The sequence below is a fragment of the Trichoplusia ni genome, chromosome 12 (genome assembly GCF_003590095.1).
Source record: "Trichoplusia ni isolate ovarian cell line Hi5 chromosome 12, tn1, whole genome shotgun sequence".
Lineage (NCBI taxonomy): Eukaryota > Metazoa > Arthropoda > Insecta > Lepidoptera > Noctuidae > Trichoplusia > Trichoplusia ni.
In genome coordinates this window covers 3,094,871-3,116,371 of record NC_039489.1, presented here as the reverse complement: position 1 = coordinate 3,116,371, position 21,501 = coordinate 3,094,871, and the positions used below count along the sequence as shown (strand labels likewise).

Sequence of the window (21,501 nt, the reverse complement as noted above, 5' to 3'; positions counted from 1 at the left end):
TTTATGTTCTATAAAACAAATGATTTGACGTAACCAGGTAAATCCATACAGACAGGACGTAGGCGTCTAGTTGGCCAACGATACAATTTAAGTGGTCAAAACGTTTATATCTTGATATAGATAATCTCAAGGCCCAAGGAAAGGATTGCAGGATAGCAACAGTTGCTAAATATCTTCGATCTATATTGCTTTTAAATATTTGGTTAAAAGGTTTTTTTGGAATGTCGATTGTTTTGTAGCTAGAATGTAGAGTCAGAATTTGTTTCAGTATCATTGTATATTAACAAATACTGTTTGCCTGCCGATGACTATAACGCCAGTTATAACTATAAATTCCCATGAAAGACAACTATTTACATACTCTACAAAAACTGGGTGTTTTTTTGCGAAATTCAAAATGAAAAATGAAGCGTGAATTATGTTTAGTTTAAATAACAAGGTATTTAACGATAATAGCTACAGTCACATTGTAATAAGTCCACAAACAAAATAAATAATAATGAGTAAGTATTTCCATTCTGCACAAACACTTTAGCACAGGAAAGCGTCTCTTGCCGAAGCCTATTGATTTTCGCGAAGTGTTTCCGTGATTCCGAGAAACAAACGAATCTTGAAGCTTACTCAAGTATGTCATTAGTAAAGAATTGGCATGCCACGGTTTTTGATGAACAGCTCCTTATGTATGTCTAGATATTTTCGTGCCACTGGCTAGGAAAATTTGTTGCCTTTTTTCTGTAACGAAAAATAATTTTATAAGACTCTTTTGAGAAGAAACGAAAAATGATAAAAATAAAATAACTACCAATGTAAGTTGATTATTTAAATTATCTGAATAAAAATAGTTTAAAATGGGACACTTGACTCTTACGTGAAATAAGTACTTACTATGACAAGAAACCAATGCAAACAATCTTTTTAATTGCGACGGAATACAAAATAGGAAAATTTATCCCAGCTTAAAAACTGAATGTGAAAACAACATTACATTTCATTTACAGCGTCGACAAAGTAACAAAAAACGGATAGCAAGAGTAGTTGATTAAAAGTTTACAGCAGAGCGAAGTTGATCAAGAAATAAAAAATATCGTAGCGTGTGCTAGTTCAGACCATTTTCGATTCGAAAAGGTTTTCTTCGTTAGCTATAGCAGAATCGAGTTATCGCAAACTGGCTGCGGATATTTCCTGAATTCGTTTTCTCTATGATGTTTTTGGATTGTCGAATAATTATATTTTTTAATAAAGTGTATTTTTCCTTGTCCAAGCAGGTTTTCTATCAAACTGCAGTTCAAACGGGTCGTGATTAACGTTTAGCATAATTATATCTCGTCGACGTTCTTTTTTCGAATTGTTTTATTGTGGAAGCGAGATAGAGCTCCACGCTCCGCATAGTGGCGTCTCACTTCCACAACGCTGGTCTTGCTTTAAGATTTCATGGTGTGCGGGAATAATTAAAGAGATTTTATTTTGCTCTATCTTATCTTGCTCCTTCTCTATCTAAATCTAGTAGTGTTACACATACACGATTTATATGCGTTTTATTAGCATTGCTAATAGCAGATCTGCAAATGCTCAATATTGCATATTCCGTTACATCATATGACATATAGTACAAAAACGAAACGCGATGAACATATGCAATATAAGAAAATGTAATATAAATTTCGATATCCACCCAGACTAAGTTTATTTCATAATACACTCGATATGTGATTCTTAGAAAGTGAAAACATTACAGACTACAAAATTGTGCACTTTCATATAATAATATCAAACATTAAATAAAGCGCTTTGAAAAGATGCTTAATTTTGTTAAAAACGATTCACAAATGTAATTTCCTTTTAATATTGAATCTATCAGTTGGGAAGCAAGCTTTTTAAAATATGATGATTGTGGTTTTGTTGTGCCAATCCGTTGCTATAGTAACGAGCTTGTTAAAATGACTGATAAATTGCATTGCATTGTTGTTCTGACAAAATAAACTAGACGTCTGACAAATCACATAATAGTTAGGTTAGGTTAGTTTGTGAAAAGGCGGGAACATGTAAAGAGGTTTCAATACGTCACATGATTCGAAATTCGAATATGACTGGCAACATTAAATGCTTAGTCATGCAGATCTCATTGGTGCTTTTTTAGCATTTGTTTTTTTTTCACTGGCTTTATTTAAAAAGATATTAAATAACGTAGTAATATTTTTTACCAAATGACAGCTATTTCACATTAATTGAGAAAAAATCAGGGAAATCGCTTCATCAGGTCAAAGTTTTGAGGTTACAATCATAAAAATAAAGGTGAATTGGGAAACTCCTCCATGAAAACCTTAGAAAAAAGTAAATAAGTTCTGATAGAAAATAAATGACATAATTTAAACACGATGTCTTGTGTATCTCGTAAAACGATTAAGGTTTATTAAGTCATGAGAAGTGACAGCATTCCTCTCATGTGCTAATAACAAGTTATTACGACTATTAGCCAGTATGCTGTCTTACGTCGTTATTACGGAAATAATTTATTTTCAATGCATTTTTATAACGATTGACATTATTTTCGGAGGTAATTAACTACCTACAGTAAAAGAAACAGAATAGAAAAATAAAAAGAAAGAGCAACCTTTGTCAAATCCATAAAAAAATATATATAATACAACTCTAAATTAGCACAATTTCAGACGTTAGACTATTACCTCAAACTTCGAACGACCAACGTCAGAATTTCGTGTTCCTACGATCACAGACCGAATGACGTCACAGGCGTTCCTTTTTTGTTTTACACAATCGTATTTTTTGTGTCTGGTTCCGTTTATGATGTTGAAATAAGAAAATTAGATGTTTCTGAAAATTTGCTAAACATTTTATCTGAAAACATTTCTATAAAGCCTTCAAATATTGTAATGACATTAATGTACCTTGTTCTCCACAAATACAGAATTTTTTGCTTTCATTACTTGACCCGAGAACAATATTATAAACCGATTTATAACCCTACTGTATTAACACACAAGCTTCATAATATTATTGACATCGTCATTATGCGAAACAAAATGGTTCCGTATTAATATCGCAACGTACTATAAACCTTGATGACCAGTTACATGTACTGCTTTTTTTATACATTATCGTGATGAAACGAGAGATCATTACAAAAACAAGGATTGATATGTAATAACTAATTATATTTACATCTATCTTTCTGATGTGAAATCTTGGAGATCGATTAACACATCAAGGGGTACTTCAAGGCTTAATATAAACTTTCTGTGGAAGGGAGATAGTGCTATACGCCAGGTAGTGTTCTATCTTGCTTCTACAACAGCGACAGTCAAAGGCAGGACCCCAGTGCTTAGATTATGATTTCTTTACACGTCCCATTAATGGTATCTGCCTTTTTTTTTAAAGCATAATTCTTGAGTTTCTTTATCATCAAAGTGAAGTAGGTTCATCAATCAGTTTGATGTCACTGTCACATCAAGGCATACGTGTGTGCGACAGATATACATACCTTACAAACCTTTCATCCCTGCTATACAAGGATTCAATAGCTACGCGCAAAATTAATTAGAATAGGCATTCCTAATGGACAAGTAAAATGATTTACTTTCTGGAAAAAAAGCAACATAACTTGTCCGCAGGCTCTGATTGGCCCAGAAGCTAGAAATACACAAACATAACATTTTCATTTTTAGGCCTACTAGGTACTAAGTTATTTTATAATTTTGTCCTACAACTATTTCGATGGCTTGGTATGTCTCCTAAGTCACGAAACACTAAGAATGTTCTAGTTGAAACCATTTTCTTGGTATTCAAGTACAAGAATGTTTTGGTATTAAATACAGTAATTTACCCTTTAATCTTCGGCCTTGCCTACAAATGGATGGGACATTGACAACCAAATAGTTTTGGACCATCAAAACCTTCTTTATAAAAGGATGTCGTGACTACCTAAACACAGTATTGTTTTTAACAATGACCTTCTTTTAATAGCTTTTAAATAATAGACTGACTGAGAGCTAGAGCTAGCTAAGTTATGGACGATGTTTTTGTATTTTTTTTTTCTAATGCATTAAAATTTTATTGCTGTAAGTTTTGATTTCAAATGTGGCAATACAGAACGCATTTCAAATATTATGTTATCTCCTGCCTATAACATTATCTTGCGACAGGTTTGAAAATAGAATTGTACGTGACAAAGATGCCAAAAAATAATACGAAAAATTTACGTAGGTGTCTAAATAAAGGTCTCCATACTGTTTTGACAATTACGCATAACGAGAACCTTCCAAAAAATACATGTTTTCGAGATCTTGAAACCCTCAGAAATAGTTATATTTGAATAAATTTTATGTTTTTGGGGTCAGGGGTTAGGGTCGAGAGTTAACAATTCCATCCAAGTAAGATGATATAAATGAGTTAGATGAAGGATGGGATTCAATCTTGTTATAATAATAATGTTAGCGGAATATTGTCGACCGGCGGAATAGCGATGAAATATCGTGATTTCTGCGGAATGGAATACCTAGATGTCGTAGGAATAATTTGACGTGAATAAGGGAAAATTTTGCTATAACTTTTGTTCCATGTCAAAATAAATGTACAAACTTAGCACTTTTCTGTTTCATAGGCTAGTACCAATTAAATTATTTCATAGTTGAACCAAACTCCTTGGTAAATGAAAAAAATAGGCTTTACAAAATAGCGACTTTCGGATCATAACGACATTTCGTTGTTTATAAGCTTTTTAGTCAAATCAAAATAACTATTCTAATTGACCCATATTATTATGATGAAAAACACTTCACTTCATCATATTTTTGCTGTACATAAACTAACCCATCCAAGAAATAGCGGCGCCTCGATGTCGCAGTTGCCGAGATCAATCTGAGCATTAGCTATTAAGCCACAGACACTTCATTGTCTTTTCCTAGCTAAAAATAGACCAGTCTATTGAGGACTTACATAAACATGTGTTAGATAGGAAAATATGCTGAAATGAGGTTATTCTATAGAAAAGTATTTATTCTATTGTAGACATGCAAATGATCGCAAAACAGACTTTACGAAGCTTCACTAAAATAGTGGTAAAATAGTAGCTTCACTAAGTAGTTTAGGATACTAATTATAATTATTAGTGGTCTTCATATTTATAACATTAATGTTCCCATTCGACTGTTTTAAAGAATAAAACAAAGTGTCAGTAAAAGAAGAATAATATAAGTTCATTTAGATTCCTAATAACCTCAATCTGATTGGATCAGTCCCAATAAATTATAACCATCAATACTCTTAGATCGCATTTGGAAATGGAATAGAAAATTTCGAAATCCAAGGAAATTTAAACGCTAATATCACATCTGCATTACGGAAAGTAGATTAAAACGAAATTAATTTGCGAGAGCTTTCAAGAATGCTGGTACAATTCACATAAAACGTAATGCCAACATAACAGACGGTATTAATATCGGTTCGATGTGACATTTACTTCGACTGCCTCCATTTTGCAACTTTGCTTTTAGCGGGAAACTGTTAGCTCGATACAGTGAGGTTTATCGTCAAAGAGCCTTATTTACGCAACTATACAGCCAGACAACCGAATTCGTTAATGGTACCATCAATCATCTGTGAAAAGAAACAGATTTTAGATTCGATTTGAATATTCTTTATGCTCCTACAAAATTACAGCGTTAAGGTAATGAAGAAGATTGAAAGGAAAATGTGTTTATAATAAAGAATATTAACAGTTACAAAAAAGTACATGAATTTCAAAATATGTTTAAAATGACAAAACTTAACAAAACTTAAAAGCCCAAATATTTAATCAACGTATTTAATATTTGGGCAAATAGAGCAAATCTTGGGCACCTCAAAACAGCCTTAAATCTAAACTTTAATATTTTCCTTGGTATCAAAACCGGTAGACGGAATCTAGTAAATATTTCAGCGCATACTGCAGAATGTGGGTTAATATGATGTATTGCTTTGTCAAGTTTCTACACAGCATAGTAACCAAGAAAATCCGCTGTTACTGACGCAGACTCGAGATTATCATTATTTATTCCTTACTTAGAGGTCCATTATTATATACAAGCAAAAAATCCATAAAACTTTAAGCTTTTTATATTACGTCATGTTTTGTGATTTTCCTCGAAATCATCCATTTTAATAGCATTAGATTAATTGGCATTATTTTCGTAAACATAATTACTTACACTATCGACCAGACAGTTGGTCATCACCCATTAACAAGAAAACCATTCACTTGTTTCAAAGTGAATGCTCGCCATTTGCAAATTATATTGGTCAATAAACAGTTAATTTCGATGAAATTACTTAGCTCATAAACATGAATGCTGTCATAAAATTAACAAATCATGAATAAGACAATGTAATTTTATCATAGGAGATATTTAACTAATTGATAAAAGTACCGTATATTAGGTTTAATATTGCGATTGTTGAAACACCCTTGTTCACTGATAGGCATCACAAAACTCTAACCAAGATTAATTTTAACTAAACCAAACAGATATTTAGACACTTTTCCTAATGATACTATTTTACTTGTTACAGCACTCGTGCTTTGCGCGTACGCGGCTGACGTGAAAGAGACAGAAAAAGCAGCGGAGCCTGCGATAAACAAGGAGAAGAGACAAACACAAGGCGAACTTGTGCACACCCATCTCGGATACAGGACTGCTCGCAAACAGGTAACATTTGCTTTAAATGCCGAAGATGAATAACACTGTGTTCTTGGCACTAATCATAAACATTGAAAGGATATTAAAATCTTCGGCAAATATGCAAATATGAAACAAACTCTGTTAGTATTAAAATAATTCATGATTATCATGATCATCATCTGTATCATCTTACTTGCACGTAAACGTGGTTCATTAACCACTAGGATCTTTTTTATTATTATTATAATTTAATAATAATTTAGCAAATACATATAGTTCACTTAATTCGTCACGCATATCATCAAAACTTAATGTCACAACTTAAGTATCACATAACATGCCACCGAAACGTATACCGGAAAATTCTTCAAGCCTATCATTATTTCAAGTATGACGAATGAACAGTATTTCCGTTCGATGTTCAATAATATAACCACATTTTCCACATTAATATTCAATTTCTAAATTGAGGCAAAATGTCTGAGTTGGGAAATTATGAAATATTAAAATTTCCTATTCCGGGTTTCGACCGGTAGAGCGTTTCATGTCAATTACATATTGACCGGTAGTGATGGATTACAGGGGACGGTTTCGCCAAATATGGGAGACAGCTAAATACCTGTAATTACAATGATATTTGAAGTGAGATGACTGTGATTAGGTACTATTGAATACCGTTCGAGCTCTCACGCAAGTAAATGCGGAAGTTAAAATAAATACTATAATTATTTACGTCTTTGAATTTTGTTAGTATTTATATATATAGTAACAAATATCATGCAGTATAAATATTAAAGTATCCACACGCTAAAGATGGACTTCATACGTCAGATAATGTCAAACACATTTAAGCAGACATTAACAAGCCCATTCAGATTCAGTGGTCTTCCATTGAATGTCTGGATCTTGAATTATTCATCGCCGACCGTGAGAGAATTGTAAGACGAGATTTAAGCGATTAAAGCTAGCCTATATCTTTACACGTAAGTACCTAGTTTTGGGAATCGTAAACGTAAGGGGCCAAAGTAATGACCCTGTGGCATTCGGGCTAACGAGTCTACATAAATCTCTCGAACACGTGTAATGAGTCTCAACAGACACTCATTTATTAGACTACTTGGCTACGTTTGAGAAGGTTCACCTTTCTTTAGTTTAAGGGAGTGTATTTACTTCGAAAAGTTTCGCAAATATCCATGTTTTATTTGTTTTAACGTGGTCCAATGCTCTTTCACAAATACAAGCGTAATATATTTGCATGATGTGCGACAAAAAATGCGGAATCCAGCCATTGTAAGTAATCGCGATAAGTTTAATAGGTGTAGAAGATCCATACACTGAGATATTGGAACATAATGATCTTCACATGGCGATATGCAAATTAAAAAAGTATCAGCTGTTTCTCATCTTTGTGATGTTGTAAGAGTTCTTGTTTTCTATGCCGACAGTGTTTTGTTCGATTTTTGTGTTGTTGAAATGTTGCAATGGTATATAGATAATTGCTCTTGATAACATTTCCGATATTTTGAATGAGTAATAAAGAAGACAATTTTCATAAAACACGATTAGATAGATAAGGCGATAAATTGTGTAAATAGATGACAGATAAATATCTTTCACTGAATGTACCTACATGCCTCCTTAACGCGTTAGTTTTACTTGCTGCTTTAAGTAATGAATCAATTCCACATCACAATTTACCCATATCAAAAACATGATTCAAACTATCCAAAAGCTTAGCTTTGCCCACTATTTACTCAATCAATAAAATTCAATGTTCCTTCTATATCATCACAATCATGTTTAAAAGATCCGACTTCACCGATACCTTCCATTGTTCTTCCTCTATAATAATGTGAGTCAACTTCACTGGATCATGTCCTAAGTCGCCCTTTCACTTCTATGGCCTACTTACAGTCACGAACGACCAGTCCTTTAAACTCTTGTGTCGTTACTAGAGATCGAAAAGCTGGTTTACTGGCGAGATGCTGTTGTTTACAAATAGGTTGTACTTGAAATATGATCTTGAGAATACTAAATTTATTGATGTCTGTGTCACGACATGCTGCTGGATTTGTATCCCTTATCATGTAAGTGACAATAATATGGGCTGGATTATAATTGAACTTGTTGAAAGGTTAAGATGCTTTTAGAATCAACAGTTTTTAATACGACCGTTGTCATTGAACATTTATTAACTATTGAACTCTTAATGTAGCAATCGATCTGAAGCTAAAAATCTTTTAATATCTCCAAATTAAAAAAAAAGTAATTATTATATTTATGTTTTCTGGTCTATTAAAATCCTATGACCATTACAGTAAATGTAAGGAACACGGTAATAAAAACATTACACTTATCCCAATATTAACACAAACTTGTAGAGTTTTATGCAAAAGGACAGATTGCCGATAACCTATCGACGAACATCTCAATTGCCCACTTAACTAGTTGCCCTGAGGGTCAAATAAATAGCAAAATGTATTCGAAATTACTAGTCGTATTAAACGATGCAAATTGTTACGCCTTAAACGAGGTTGGCACGTTCTAGTAACATTAAAGACAAATTCTGTGCCGTCTTATAATTTTTAAAATAAAATGACCCAGACCTTGCCAATTGTGTTTTTTATTATTTTAATTTATAGTGCTGACTTTAATTTGCTACTGAAATCAGATTTAAGCTTTAAGTTTAAATTGTCCTTCTGCAGCGAAAAAAACTTGAATCAGCTTTATTTCATATTCCTTTTTTCCTGAATGCTTAGCGGGCCTATTAAAGCATCGAATTCGTTACTTCACAGCCTTTTCAATCTCTCCTGTCTTTTATTAGATAATCCGTGTTAACTACGCCTTTAATTAGTAAACGAATCCTAAATGATAAAGTTAACAACATGTTAATTTAACTTCTATTTATGGTAAACGATAATTGACAAGACTTAATTATTCGTGAAATTATATCCACTTCATTTGATTGACAGAGTCGTTTATGAATGATTTTTTGTGATAAATCAGATTTCACTTCTGCATACTGAAAATTTTTCTATCAATTTTAAGTTTTAATCTAAGGTTGAGTTATTTTCATGATCACTTATATACATAGATCAAGGAAAAGGGGTCCACAATAATATTAAAACTAGTTTTAGCCTGGTATATGCTATTTATAAGTCTCTATTTTTTACAAGAAAATTGTATTATTATTCTTTAATGTAGTCGTAATTTACCGACATTAAAATTACTAAATTGCTTTAGTTTGCGATATAATACGCACTGCAGAACTATTCTTAAGAACGTGGTGTTAAACAATTGTGTGGTTATTCACCTAATATGGGATATTTTCATTATTATAAAACGCGAGCTATGAGAAATAAATTAGAGAACAAATACTGGGAACCCGGCACTTGTGGGAACCTTTGAATAAATTAGTCTCCTATCAATAACTGACATTAACTTACAATATGACCTTGTGTTGATACTCTTTCTATTTATAGGTAAACTGGGTTAATTTTCTAATGGTTACCGTCGATTAAATTATCAAACATTTTGTTTTACTCATGATTTGACTCAAATTTTATCTTAATCCTTAGCACTTATACCACGTGATTCACTTATAGGTATCAGGTTTCAAAAAGACGTTACACAGTAATAACATTTCCAACAAACTTTAAACTTTAGTTGAAAAAGGTTGTTTCTTAGTATAATTTCAGAATTCGGTAAAGCCTCAGTCAGCGTACGTTCCATTTATTTGAAACCAATCCATAACTGACCTTAATATATTCTACTGGAAGCCAATTTTCCGTGTTCAAAGCTACGAGCATCTCCATAGCTCAGAGCCGAGCATACCTCATATACATACCTACATATTAAAGCATGTTTCGACTAGCGTGCGATCCAATTTAGGTATTTCGATGGCACAGCGGACTGGCTTTGTTGTCGAAGCGCTTATGCGAGCCTCGAAACGAGGCAAGCTGATCAGTAACTGGTGGGATATATGCTTGCAATGCCGTTACCACGAATACCTACCGTGAAATAAAAAAGTGGAAGGAATTGCAACAGTTTTAAGTTGCCGTTTGAGCTATTTAAACTAGATTTGTAAATTTAAAATATTTGATATTTCATTTAATTTTTACTTTTGAGCTGACTTACTTGAATTGATACCTTTTTATTTTGCTAGACTAAGAGGTTTATATTTTTGCCTAAAAAAATTAGAAATCAAATTTCCAATTCATGTAATTTTTAAAGAATCTAACTTTTAGTTATTCAAAATCAAAATGAAATTATTCAGCAACTAATAGTTCTTGCAAAAAAAATATGCATTACCAAAAGGTATGGCTAAAAAGTATATTTTGTTCATTTACATAGCTCAATTGTTGTTATCCCTAAATTATAGTGGGATAAAAACTACAAGAAAAATATAGAACTAAGCTTGCATTAGAGAAGTATCTTTAAGTTCGAGGGAAAATCAAAGCTGACACATTGCTCGTGTCTCGTCATATACCAGTAACGGCGACCTTTCCCTACCGACATTGACAAGTCAACTATAACTCATCTGTCGCTCTGCGAGTGATTACTTTTCTATTGTTTTAGTTGTTACTTTGTAAAACATTAGTATTAGTGTACTCAATCACTATATTTCACGAACTTCGTAAGCTATGTTTAGATATGTTTGACGTGATGTTAAATTGTTAAGGCTCGTGATGTTTTTTAAGGCTCGTGATAAGGAAACGGTATAATAACCATGTTTTTTTAAGACTTAAATCAAATAAAAGTGTTTTGCATTATTAGTAATAATAAAACTTATAAGGCATTTAAGAATCGCTAAATTACATAAATCGGGACGGTAATTGCGCTGTTCCAAAATGTCATTCCCAAGGAGAAAAATCGTCAAAAAACAAAATCTATTATCTCTCTCTTTTAAAGAGATTATTTATACGAATGTTATACGAACTTCTTTAGTTAAACACTTTAATCTTGAAAATAGGTAATCCAAATATATAACAATGACAGGTTTATAGGCCACAGTAGCATCACGATCATGACCGAAACAACGGGGTTTAACTAATTCGAAATAAAAATGAAAGGAGAATTCATTTATTTAACACTTTTGACACTTAAATAATAAGCAACCACATTTTATGTTTCAAATATTGTACCTATTTTTCTTAAAAACGTACAGCAAAAACGAAAAGAGGTTTCTTTCTTCATAATTTGACCATTTCTAGCCTTTTTTGGTAGCAGCTAATGAATGAGAGCATTTCTTACAACAACTCAAGGCCAGGCACGCACGCAACTAAATAATATATTACTGGCAGTTTGGAGCCCCTACAGAATATTTATGAACAATTTTTCTGGCTGTCTATAACTATAAATAACTATTGTTTCATCCCACAAAATCAAAAAGCGTAACTTTAGTTTTTTAGTTTTAATTGGCATTTTCTGTTCAACTGAAGAATTTTCTGATTAAAATAACAAGCAAAAAATTTCACAAACTGATGTTTAGTTAGGTATTTTAATTTTTAAATCAATTTTACACAGAATTTATTAAATTGACAAAATATATGATACGGTCTGTTAAAATACAGGCTGTATTTTTTATTTAAATTAACAAATTGCTATATAGTCCCTCGACACGACAACAATATCACGTATTTTAAATAAAAAGAAAAAAGAAACGTAAAAAAAATATACTGGCTGAAAAAATGTTAACAAAATAAAGAGGTTATATTACAAATGGGCGCTAACATTCTATTTTTGTTATGCGACAATTAAAAAAGAATAGATGCACAGTCACAGCGTTGCAATAATCATGAAACAGTCTAAATCTGTCATTATAGAGCAACGAACCTCCTTTTATGAAATTGGTCACAGCAATCCGCTTTGGCGCTATTCTTAATACCTTTTTAATAACAGCTTACAACATATGGTAGGGGACGGAATAGACGTTTGCCAAGTAGGGATTGCAAGTGCAGACTAATAACACATGCGAAAGCATTTCAGGTATGCACGCTATTTTGTAAGTGCTGTGCTAATTAGTACGTTAAACGTTATCATTTTAGTAAGGTCTTCAAACTTTATGCGTAAAAATGTACGAGATGAAATATTGCAATGCATTGCCACGTATCGGCCAAACGTGGGAGACTTTGCCTAACGGTTCAGGTTTAGTCAGTAAGAGTCTGACACTAGTGATCCAGGACAGTCCATTGCTACCCGAGAAGCTGATTGTGGCGTATAATACTTCGCCATCTGAAAATGTCGACGTAAGCCCTATATTGTATGGGTTTAATATGAACTGTTTAAATAATACTATTCAATCATACTGTTTAATTCTTAAGAGGTGGCCTACCAAGAGGCCTCTTTACTTTTAATATCTACTGGTAATAGTATGACAAACAAATAATGTCACATATAAGTAAATTAATCACCAAATTATACAATAGAAACACAGTACAGTACACCCACTGCCATTTTAATTCACTCTTATTAAACTTTCTCCTTTGTATGCAAATATTGGATCTAGTGAAACGGTAATTCAATTATTGAATTAATATTTGCTACTGTTACAATCAAAATGTTTGATTATTTTTCTCTTTGTTGGGCAATACAGGTAGAGGTATATATAGTTGTAGATATTGACTTTTCTACGAAACTTTAATTTATGATTGAAATATTTCGTCCACCGTTTTTGCGGAAATATTTTTATTTTGCAAAATTCGTTGTAATTTTAATAACAGCAGCCAAATAAAAAAGCCTTTTCCCATATTCAGAAGATTTTTCATTGAACACCACGCTTCCTCATTGCGCTGCTGTTTAGCGATTCCAGATTAAACCTTTTAGGATTTGTATATTGATTTGCAATCCTCCTACTATGGTGCAACTCGACAACCCTCGATTGTTCTACCAAGTCATTTCTCAAATTGCAAAATCAGTGCATAAATTAGTCCAATCCAATTTACCTAATTACTAGTCAGAATTTCGTCAACCGGATACAGTCAGACAATTGATAGTTGTGCAAGAGTGATCGACGCGTGCGACCGTTCCGCCCCCTGTTTCGAAAATGCCCGATAATCGACGCATTGTCTTGTTTTCCTCAGCTTTCGCCGGCGCACGCGCATCTAATGTAATACATGATTACAGACTACTGTTATGACATGAACTGTTGTCACACTGTTAATTTGTTAGGTCGAGAACTGATTGTTTCGTATATTTTTTTGTGTGTTTGAGAATAATACATAATCTAGCTCAGTTTTTCTGGTAGATGGTTGCTTAAATATAGTTTACTTGTAGTTCACTGATTAGGACCTTGGTAATATTTTTTGATCTTCCTACAAGAAATTTATTTTGTCAACATTAATAGACTAAACTTGTTATTGCTTGTTTTTCAGGAACAAGTTGCACCCGTTGAAGAGCCCCAAGACGACGATAAAGGACTCAGGTAAGTTAAACAAATTTTAATTTTTACCCAGAATTTATAAGGTTGTCGAAACATTCGAAATTTATTTAGTGTATGGTCAAATTACTTCACGTCACTTTTTATGAACGTTAAACTTATCAATATGAAAAAATGGCAACTGCTTAGATAATATTAAAAAAAAAACATGTAGATACCCAACTTAAGATAAGATAACGAGAATGCATCACTTTCTAAATTAAAGAGAGCTTTAACAAAAATAAAAGCATACCTTAGTAAATTGAAGTTTCTAAGTAAACTTAGTCCAAAGATTGATAAATAAAAGTTTATGACCAAAGTACATTGTCTGTCCTAAAATACTGCTGTGTGGCTAACAGCCAATTTTGTTTGCAGTTTTTACGCCAAAAGTTGCAATCGCGCAATTTTAAACATCACATCTGATTTGACAAAAATAAATCCTGATTTAACAGGAGCCAAGAATTAAACGAGATATTAACCGTTAGTTTTAAATTTAATACTCACTTACATTTTTGGCTCTGATTAAGTAAGATAGATGAAAAGCCAAAGCCCGGAATCCAAGCTCAGAATTATTGTTTTTTTAACAATTTTATGACCAGTTGATATTGTAAAAACAAACTTAAATTTTTTGCAATATTTTTATCAATTGTAATTTTTAATTAAGATTTATTCATAATCAAATCGCCTCTAATATCCATGTAAATATTCTTCTATTTTTCAAATATTTAATCAACGATCCACCTTATTCCAGTCGCTCCGATAGTGAACAGTACCGTCCAGGCCAAGTGTTCTCCCTGAACGCTCAGGAACTGCTAGAGCTCCAGCCAGAGAGGAAGGCTCCGCTGTCAAGCAATCAGCTGCTGCAGCAACTGTACAGCAGCCCGCAGCAGGAGCACAAGCAGAACCTCCAGCAGATCTACTATTTGGAACCACAGAGCGCACGTCAGGTAAGCTGATAACCGAAATCAGTAGGTATCTTTAATTTGATGGTAGTTTTGATATGCCAAAGAGTGTTTCTTGTGAGATTACGTCAGATAGAAAGGTATTGATGAAAAAGACATGATTCATCGACGTGTAATGAAAGAAATATGGATTAAGGGCAGGGAAATAATGATGTTAATTGGAAAAAAATTATTATAGATGTCTGAAAAAGGTGAAAATGAGAATAAGTGAACAGTGAACAAGCTATGATTATCGAGTCCACTTAGACAGTTAGTCAGTAGACACGTTTGTCGCGGTGTCGATGTCTCAATTATTCTTAGCCTAAAGTTGTTTTTAAATAAATAAATATAGAAACTTAATTTACTTGATATTTTTTTCTAATTTTTATCTCTAAGCTTTCAATTTGGCAAAGTTAACTAAGTAAACAAGTCTTTAGATATTCTAAGAACCGTGTCACATTTCTGGAAAATCAATTTTAAGGTATTTGTGGTAAATGGAAAATCTTAAGTTAAGTCCTTGCTACTAAACTAAGATAAAGAAAAAGGGCAATGAATTTTAACCTTTGACTTTTTACAAGGGACTTTAGATGTAATACCTTATTACATACTTTCTATAGCACATACAAAAATAGGCTACATGACGATAATATTCTCTTCATATTTAAATATTTACTATCTTGGCGTACACCTTTTAATCAAGTCAAGTCTTTGATCAATATTTTTGTCAATTTCCAGGTATCTTACCAACCATCATCTCATGCTGTGATCGCTCGTCCCGACTACTCTTCGAATGGAGGTGAAGCCTCAGTCGGAGCCGCTTTATCAGTTAGTGACTCAGGATCGAACCCTGACCCTTACAACCAGGACCTACTGGCCTTACTTGGACAGCCCCCCGTGAGGCAAACGGAGGAACCCCGTCAGCAGCTTTATTCCCAGCCCCAACAACAGCATCTGCAGCAAGTACAACAGACATCCAATGTTCAAAGTGTTGCACCTCAATATCAGCAGGTCAGTATGAATCCATAAAATATATTGCCTTAACTTTATTACTTAATCTTTAATTAATATTTTTTTATTGATTCCAGGTGGACAGATACATTACCAAGCCAAGCAAGAAGTCGAAACTCCGAAACAAAGCTCAGATCGCTCCTCCTCAGCCATCTGCTGCTCCTCAGCAGTATCTGATTGAGACTACCAACGTTCAGCAGCAACAATCACCCCTTTACCGTACGGCGCCTCAGCCCCAGCCTCAGGCACAGAGAGCACCACAAGCTTTACGTTACGTCACCTTCCAACAGAGTCCCGCTGTATCACAGCAAGTGCTGTACGAACGTCCCGAATCTCAAGGTTTGAAAGTAGTCCCAGCGCCGAAACTCCAACAGTTGCAACAACAACAACCTAGAGCTCAACTGAACTACAGACTGGTACCTCAATACCAGCAGCAAGAGGCTACACCTAAGCAGTACAGGATCATCGAGGCACCACGACAAGCCATCAGACAACAAGAACATCGCCTTCCGAGCCAGAGTGTCGAACGTCCCATTGCGTATTTGAAACGTTTCCCCGATCACGAGAAGATGAGATCTGTGAAAATCTACGACCCAATCTCCGAAGGAGTACCTCAACAGCCTGCTCAAATTATTGGTGAACAATACTTCCTGCGTCCGTTGTACAGAGGTATTGAACAACAACAGCAACAGCGTCCGAGATACGAACAGCCAGCTCAGAAATCCGACCAATCCAGGGTTTTGGAACCAGCGAAACCACCACAGTCCTCTATTTACGTGAGCAAGAACGTGGCTGCAGCTAGAAAGCAAGCGAGACCCCAACCAGCTTACCGAGAACAGCCGACGAGTGTTGAACAGGTGAACCTAGAACAGCATGGCCAGAACTTAGACGAACAGAGAGCTCAACTTCCTCCTCCTAAGAACAACAAGGCGTATACTCCTGAGGAGTTCGCAGCGTTGGTAGCAGCTGGCTACGCAGTTACCCCAGTTCCAGTCAGCGCACTGAACCTCCAAGAGGCGCAGTCCAGGTCATCAGTAGAATCTGTCACGATGTACCCCAAACGACGAACCATTTTAGCAAGCAGACGTCATCAATATCTCCCTCTCCGAGGAGACGACGCGCCTTAGACATACTCACCACGCTGTAAATAGGTTAGCTATAGATATGTAAAATAAATAGTGATATTCGTTTAATGATACTTTCATTTATCACATTTTTACCCTCAACTAAACATCACATAAGTATTACTGTGCCAGCATAAATGAAACCACAACTTGCAAGCGTTGGAATTCATTATGCTTTCATGAAAACCGCAACTGCAATTCTGCAAACAGACGTTAGAAAGATATTATTTTGACTAATGTACGCTTGCCACAAATTATAGCGGTACATGAATATTATTAATGCTTTCACAACGACTTTCGGGAGTTCTCTCAGTTCATTATCATGCAAATAATAGTGGTTAGAGGTTTGTTACCTCTTTAATTCTTAATGCATGTACTGTGTAATTTTGTAGACACTATATTATTATGTTGGTGAGCGTGTTTGTCAGTTTTATTTCTTAGCATGATGAGGTATATAAACCTTTTTTATTCGTCCTCCCAGTATCAGTTTTCACCTATTTACTGAAAACAATTCATTTTCCGCTCAGAGTCTCACTGTCTCGTTTCATAATCTTAATGGATTTGGTCGCTCTTGGCGAGAATGTTGGTGAACTTCATTTTTTATGTTATTTTCTTTTAAAGTGATTTTCTTCAAATTGTTTCTTGTTTACTTGGCTCTTGAGATTTTGATCTAGAAAACTTGTTTAATGAATCATATTATTTTTATCACTAGATTCATCGATGAATGACTTTATCTTTTTATCTCCAGAATTTTGTTTTTCTTATTCATCCTCGTTTTCTTGTCGATTTCAATTACTAGGAACAGTTTCATTTCTTATTCGAAAACAGAGATTAGAAAACTGAAAAAAACTTACCGTTTTGATAAAAAAGATCATTTCCGAACTACGTTTAAGATGTAATTAGGTATCTAGCTCTAAGAATATAAATAAATACATGAAGTTTTAAAGGAGATTCAAATAAAAATCGATACGAAGACTCATTCATTTCTATATTATTATGAGCTTGCTCCTAATCGTATTTCACGGCCTTTTGTTACAATAGGCTGAGCTAAATGAATCATTATCTTACTCACTCGAACATAAACGGATTGATTTAGAATTTCTACTATCATACTACAGAGCTTTGGTATTTTGTAACTTTAGTACCTACCTTACGTAACTTCATATTGGACTGGAAAAAAGCCAGACTTTTTGCTACTTTGCTACAAACAAAAACCTTTTAAACCTGGAGCTAATGTCTTCGGTAATTACTGAATCTTGAAGTGGTAGACATGTGTATTTTTCTCGGAAGATTGATTCATTCATACAATTATTTCCGTCGCGTTGCAAAGTTGTATTGCTTATCCTAAACATCTAAACCAGGATGATATGTACCACTAACTTTTCTTTTTTGTTAGAACATAAATTGTGAGATAATCTCTCGACAAAACTACAGTACATATCAGTATGTTTTTCACGCACAACATAACCTAAACTGTCAAATCTGAAACATAACGAAAATTGACCCAAACATAATGTTGTCAACTCACAACATTAGCAAACTACAGGATCTGAACTTAATGAGAAGGGTGATTAGAATTCAAATGTCCCGGCTAATGGTACCGAAACAGGAACTTTAATTTCCGGACTATATCTGTTTGATGTTTGAACATTAATGTTTTGTGATTAACTATCAGATTTTACATTTTACTTCGATAGCTGGCGACTTAAGTGACCTAGCAACCATAGTAATTAATAATTAAACAAAAGCGTTTAAAAAAATCCTTAAGAAAACACCGGTGCACTTCGATAGTTGGGTAATCGCTTTGGTGAGTAAAGTTATTGTAAACATGCATTATCTCGTAAACGAAAGTAAATAAAAAATCAAATGCGAGGACGAACTGCACGATTTTTACATAGCTTTATATGTATATTCCCTTCACAGTACCAGTATTGTGTAGTAAAAAATCCATACGCACTTATTGTACAAGAAGACTTAGATATTTCACAAGGTTCACATTATCTAAATGATCAAAATCGCTTTCAACCTAATGAGCTCGAATTTCAAATACCTTTTTTTATTTCAACCGGTAACTAAATTCCTGGTTCCTCTATCATGCATAACATTGTATTCTTCACCAGAACATAGATTAAAAATCACATGAGTGGAAAGAAAAACTAATAGAATCAAAGTAAGAATGTTCCAAACAAAAATAGACAAAGAATTTTCATATAAAAATGTAGAAACCCTTAGTTTTCTCAAAGAGCTATAAAGATTTCCAAGGCTCAAAATGAAAAGAGGTCCGCGAAAAGAGCTTTTTACTAGACCCATAACATATACGACCTTTCCTTTTTAAGATGTGAATAAACACAAGCAAATGTGTCACTGAGGAATTTCTAATATTTCCATCTCAAAACTGAAATTCCCGTCTCATGACAAATGGGAAAAGTTCTACAGTAGGTTTGAACATAAATAGGAAGATATATTATTAACACAGCATCTAGGCCTAAATATAGACATGTGATATTGCTAAAGTGCCTAAGATTGAAGTAGCTACTTAATATTTTACGCCTGATGGAAAAGTTTGATTCATCCTACGAGAATAAGCGGTGCGAATACAATCTTACAAGTTAAATAAAAAATGAGTCATATTCGAGGCATTTACGTGAAAGGTCACAAATAAAACATAACAAACACAAGTCGGACTCGCGACATTAATGATTCTGTACATATATGTCTAACTAGCTGTTGCCCGCGATTTCGTCGGCGTGGTTAGAAGATATAAGTTAGGAATTTTTGAACGAAAGCCCTCGAAGATTAATATTTTTCCTCGTTTTTGCCACATTTTCCATTGTATGTTCGCTCCTATTAGTTGCAGCGTGATGTTATATAGCCTAAAACCTTCCTCGATTAATGCTCTATTGAACACAAAAAAAAATTTGATCAATTTGAACCAGTAGTTCTTGAGATTAGCGCGTTCAAACAAACAAACAAACTCTTCAGCTTTATATATTGGTATAGATGAAAAATTCTATTCATTTTTATGAGCATTCATTCAATTTACAGTTTACAGTGATTAAAAGAAAATGACAATGAGTGAATTTTGACTTGTCACTGTCGGGCTGTTTCTTGAGATACAGCCTGGTGACAAATGGACGTACAGACAGTGGAACATAAGTTGAAGGATTCCGTTTTCATTTTTTGAACACGTTATCCTAAAAACGAAAGAAACTTTTGTAAAGGTCAACTAAAAAATAAAAATATTTTTTATTTTGAAAACTCTGTTACCTATAGGTAATTTGGTGTTAAGAAGAATTATTTAAATTACATTTACAAAAAAACGACCTTAAGGTATTTCTCCAGTGCAAAATATTTCTGCCAGATTCAAAGCATTTTTTTCTGCTTTAATTTGAAATAGGTAAGAATAGTACATTAACGTAATATTATTATTCTATTTATTATTTTTCTTTTACACAAACGTCCCAATTACCTGTGTTTTATTAAGAACACAAACAATGTATGCCCAGAGGCAGGAGGCTTTGTCTTTACTTAGCAAAATTATTTTCTACGTAATAAAAAATGTTTTACTTACAATGCCTAATTAAATTCTTCTTCGGTATTCTTGTTTTGGACAATGGCTTTGTGTTCTTTATTATGTGTTGTTGTTACTAACATTTAAAGTCAAATATTAATATTTTGTTGGAGGAAAATATACGCTGTGAATTTTTAATATACGCTTCGCACACGGCGAATTTTTAACGTGCTGAATATGAGGTACAATTGATGGAAGCCAAAACATTTTTAAAAGAAAATTCAGACTCCATGTTTGACTGGCCTTTAGGTCTAGTGGTTAGTGGCCCTTACCGGAAGGCAGTTCGATTCCCACCCTGGACAAATATTTGTGTGATGAGCTCGGTAATTGGTTCTGTGTGTGAGTGGGACATATCTATTTATAATATATAAATACTTAGAAATATATAAGTTTACCAGTTTTGTAGTAATCATCATACAAGCTATGCTTAGTTTGAGATTAGATGGCGCTGCGTGAAATTTTTAACAAAATAAAAACTGATCTTATAACAAAAAGCGATTTAATGATAATTATTATTTTGTCTAACCAGCTGAAGTGTGGTACTTAGATGAACATGGTTAAAAGTGTAAAAATAGCCCTTCATTTACAGTTGAGTAAAAGGGGGGTTTATGTCGTGATGTCATTAAAATTATAACATGAAAATACTTAAAGTTGATCTCGCTTGAGTGCATTTTGCCATTTTAAGGAAAATGATTGTAAATTTAACTGTGTATTTTTTTGTGAAACAAAGTATAAGAACAAGATATTCTAAAACACTAAATTGATA

General features: G+C 33.6%; 1 protein-coding gene across 1 annotated transcript in view; it reads left to right on the top strand.

The window, feature by feature from the left end:
- LOC113499319 (putative uncharacterized protein DDB_G0271606) overlaps positions 1-17,233 on the top strand; it is a 59,222-nt gene extending 41,989 nt beyond the window's left edge. The window contains exons 2-6 of the mRNA XM_026879743.1: positions 6,565-6,701; positions 14,048-14,097; positions 14,843-15,038; positions 15,768-16,040; positions 16,118-17,233. Coding sequence (XP_026735544.1) covers positions 6,565-6,701; positions 14,048-14,097; positions 14,843-15,038; positions 15,768-16,040; positions 16,118-17,167 — 1,706 coding nt within the window. The 3' untranslated portion in view covers positions 17,168-17,233. The remainder of the gene's footprint in view (positions 1-6,564; positions 6,702-14,047; positions 14,098-14,842; positions 15,039-15,767; positions 16,041-16,117) is intronic.
- The last annotated feature ends 4,268 nt before the right edge of the window (positions 17,234-21,501 follow it).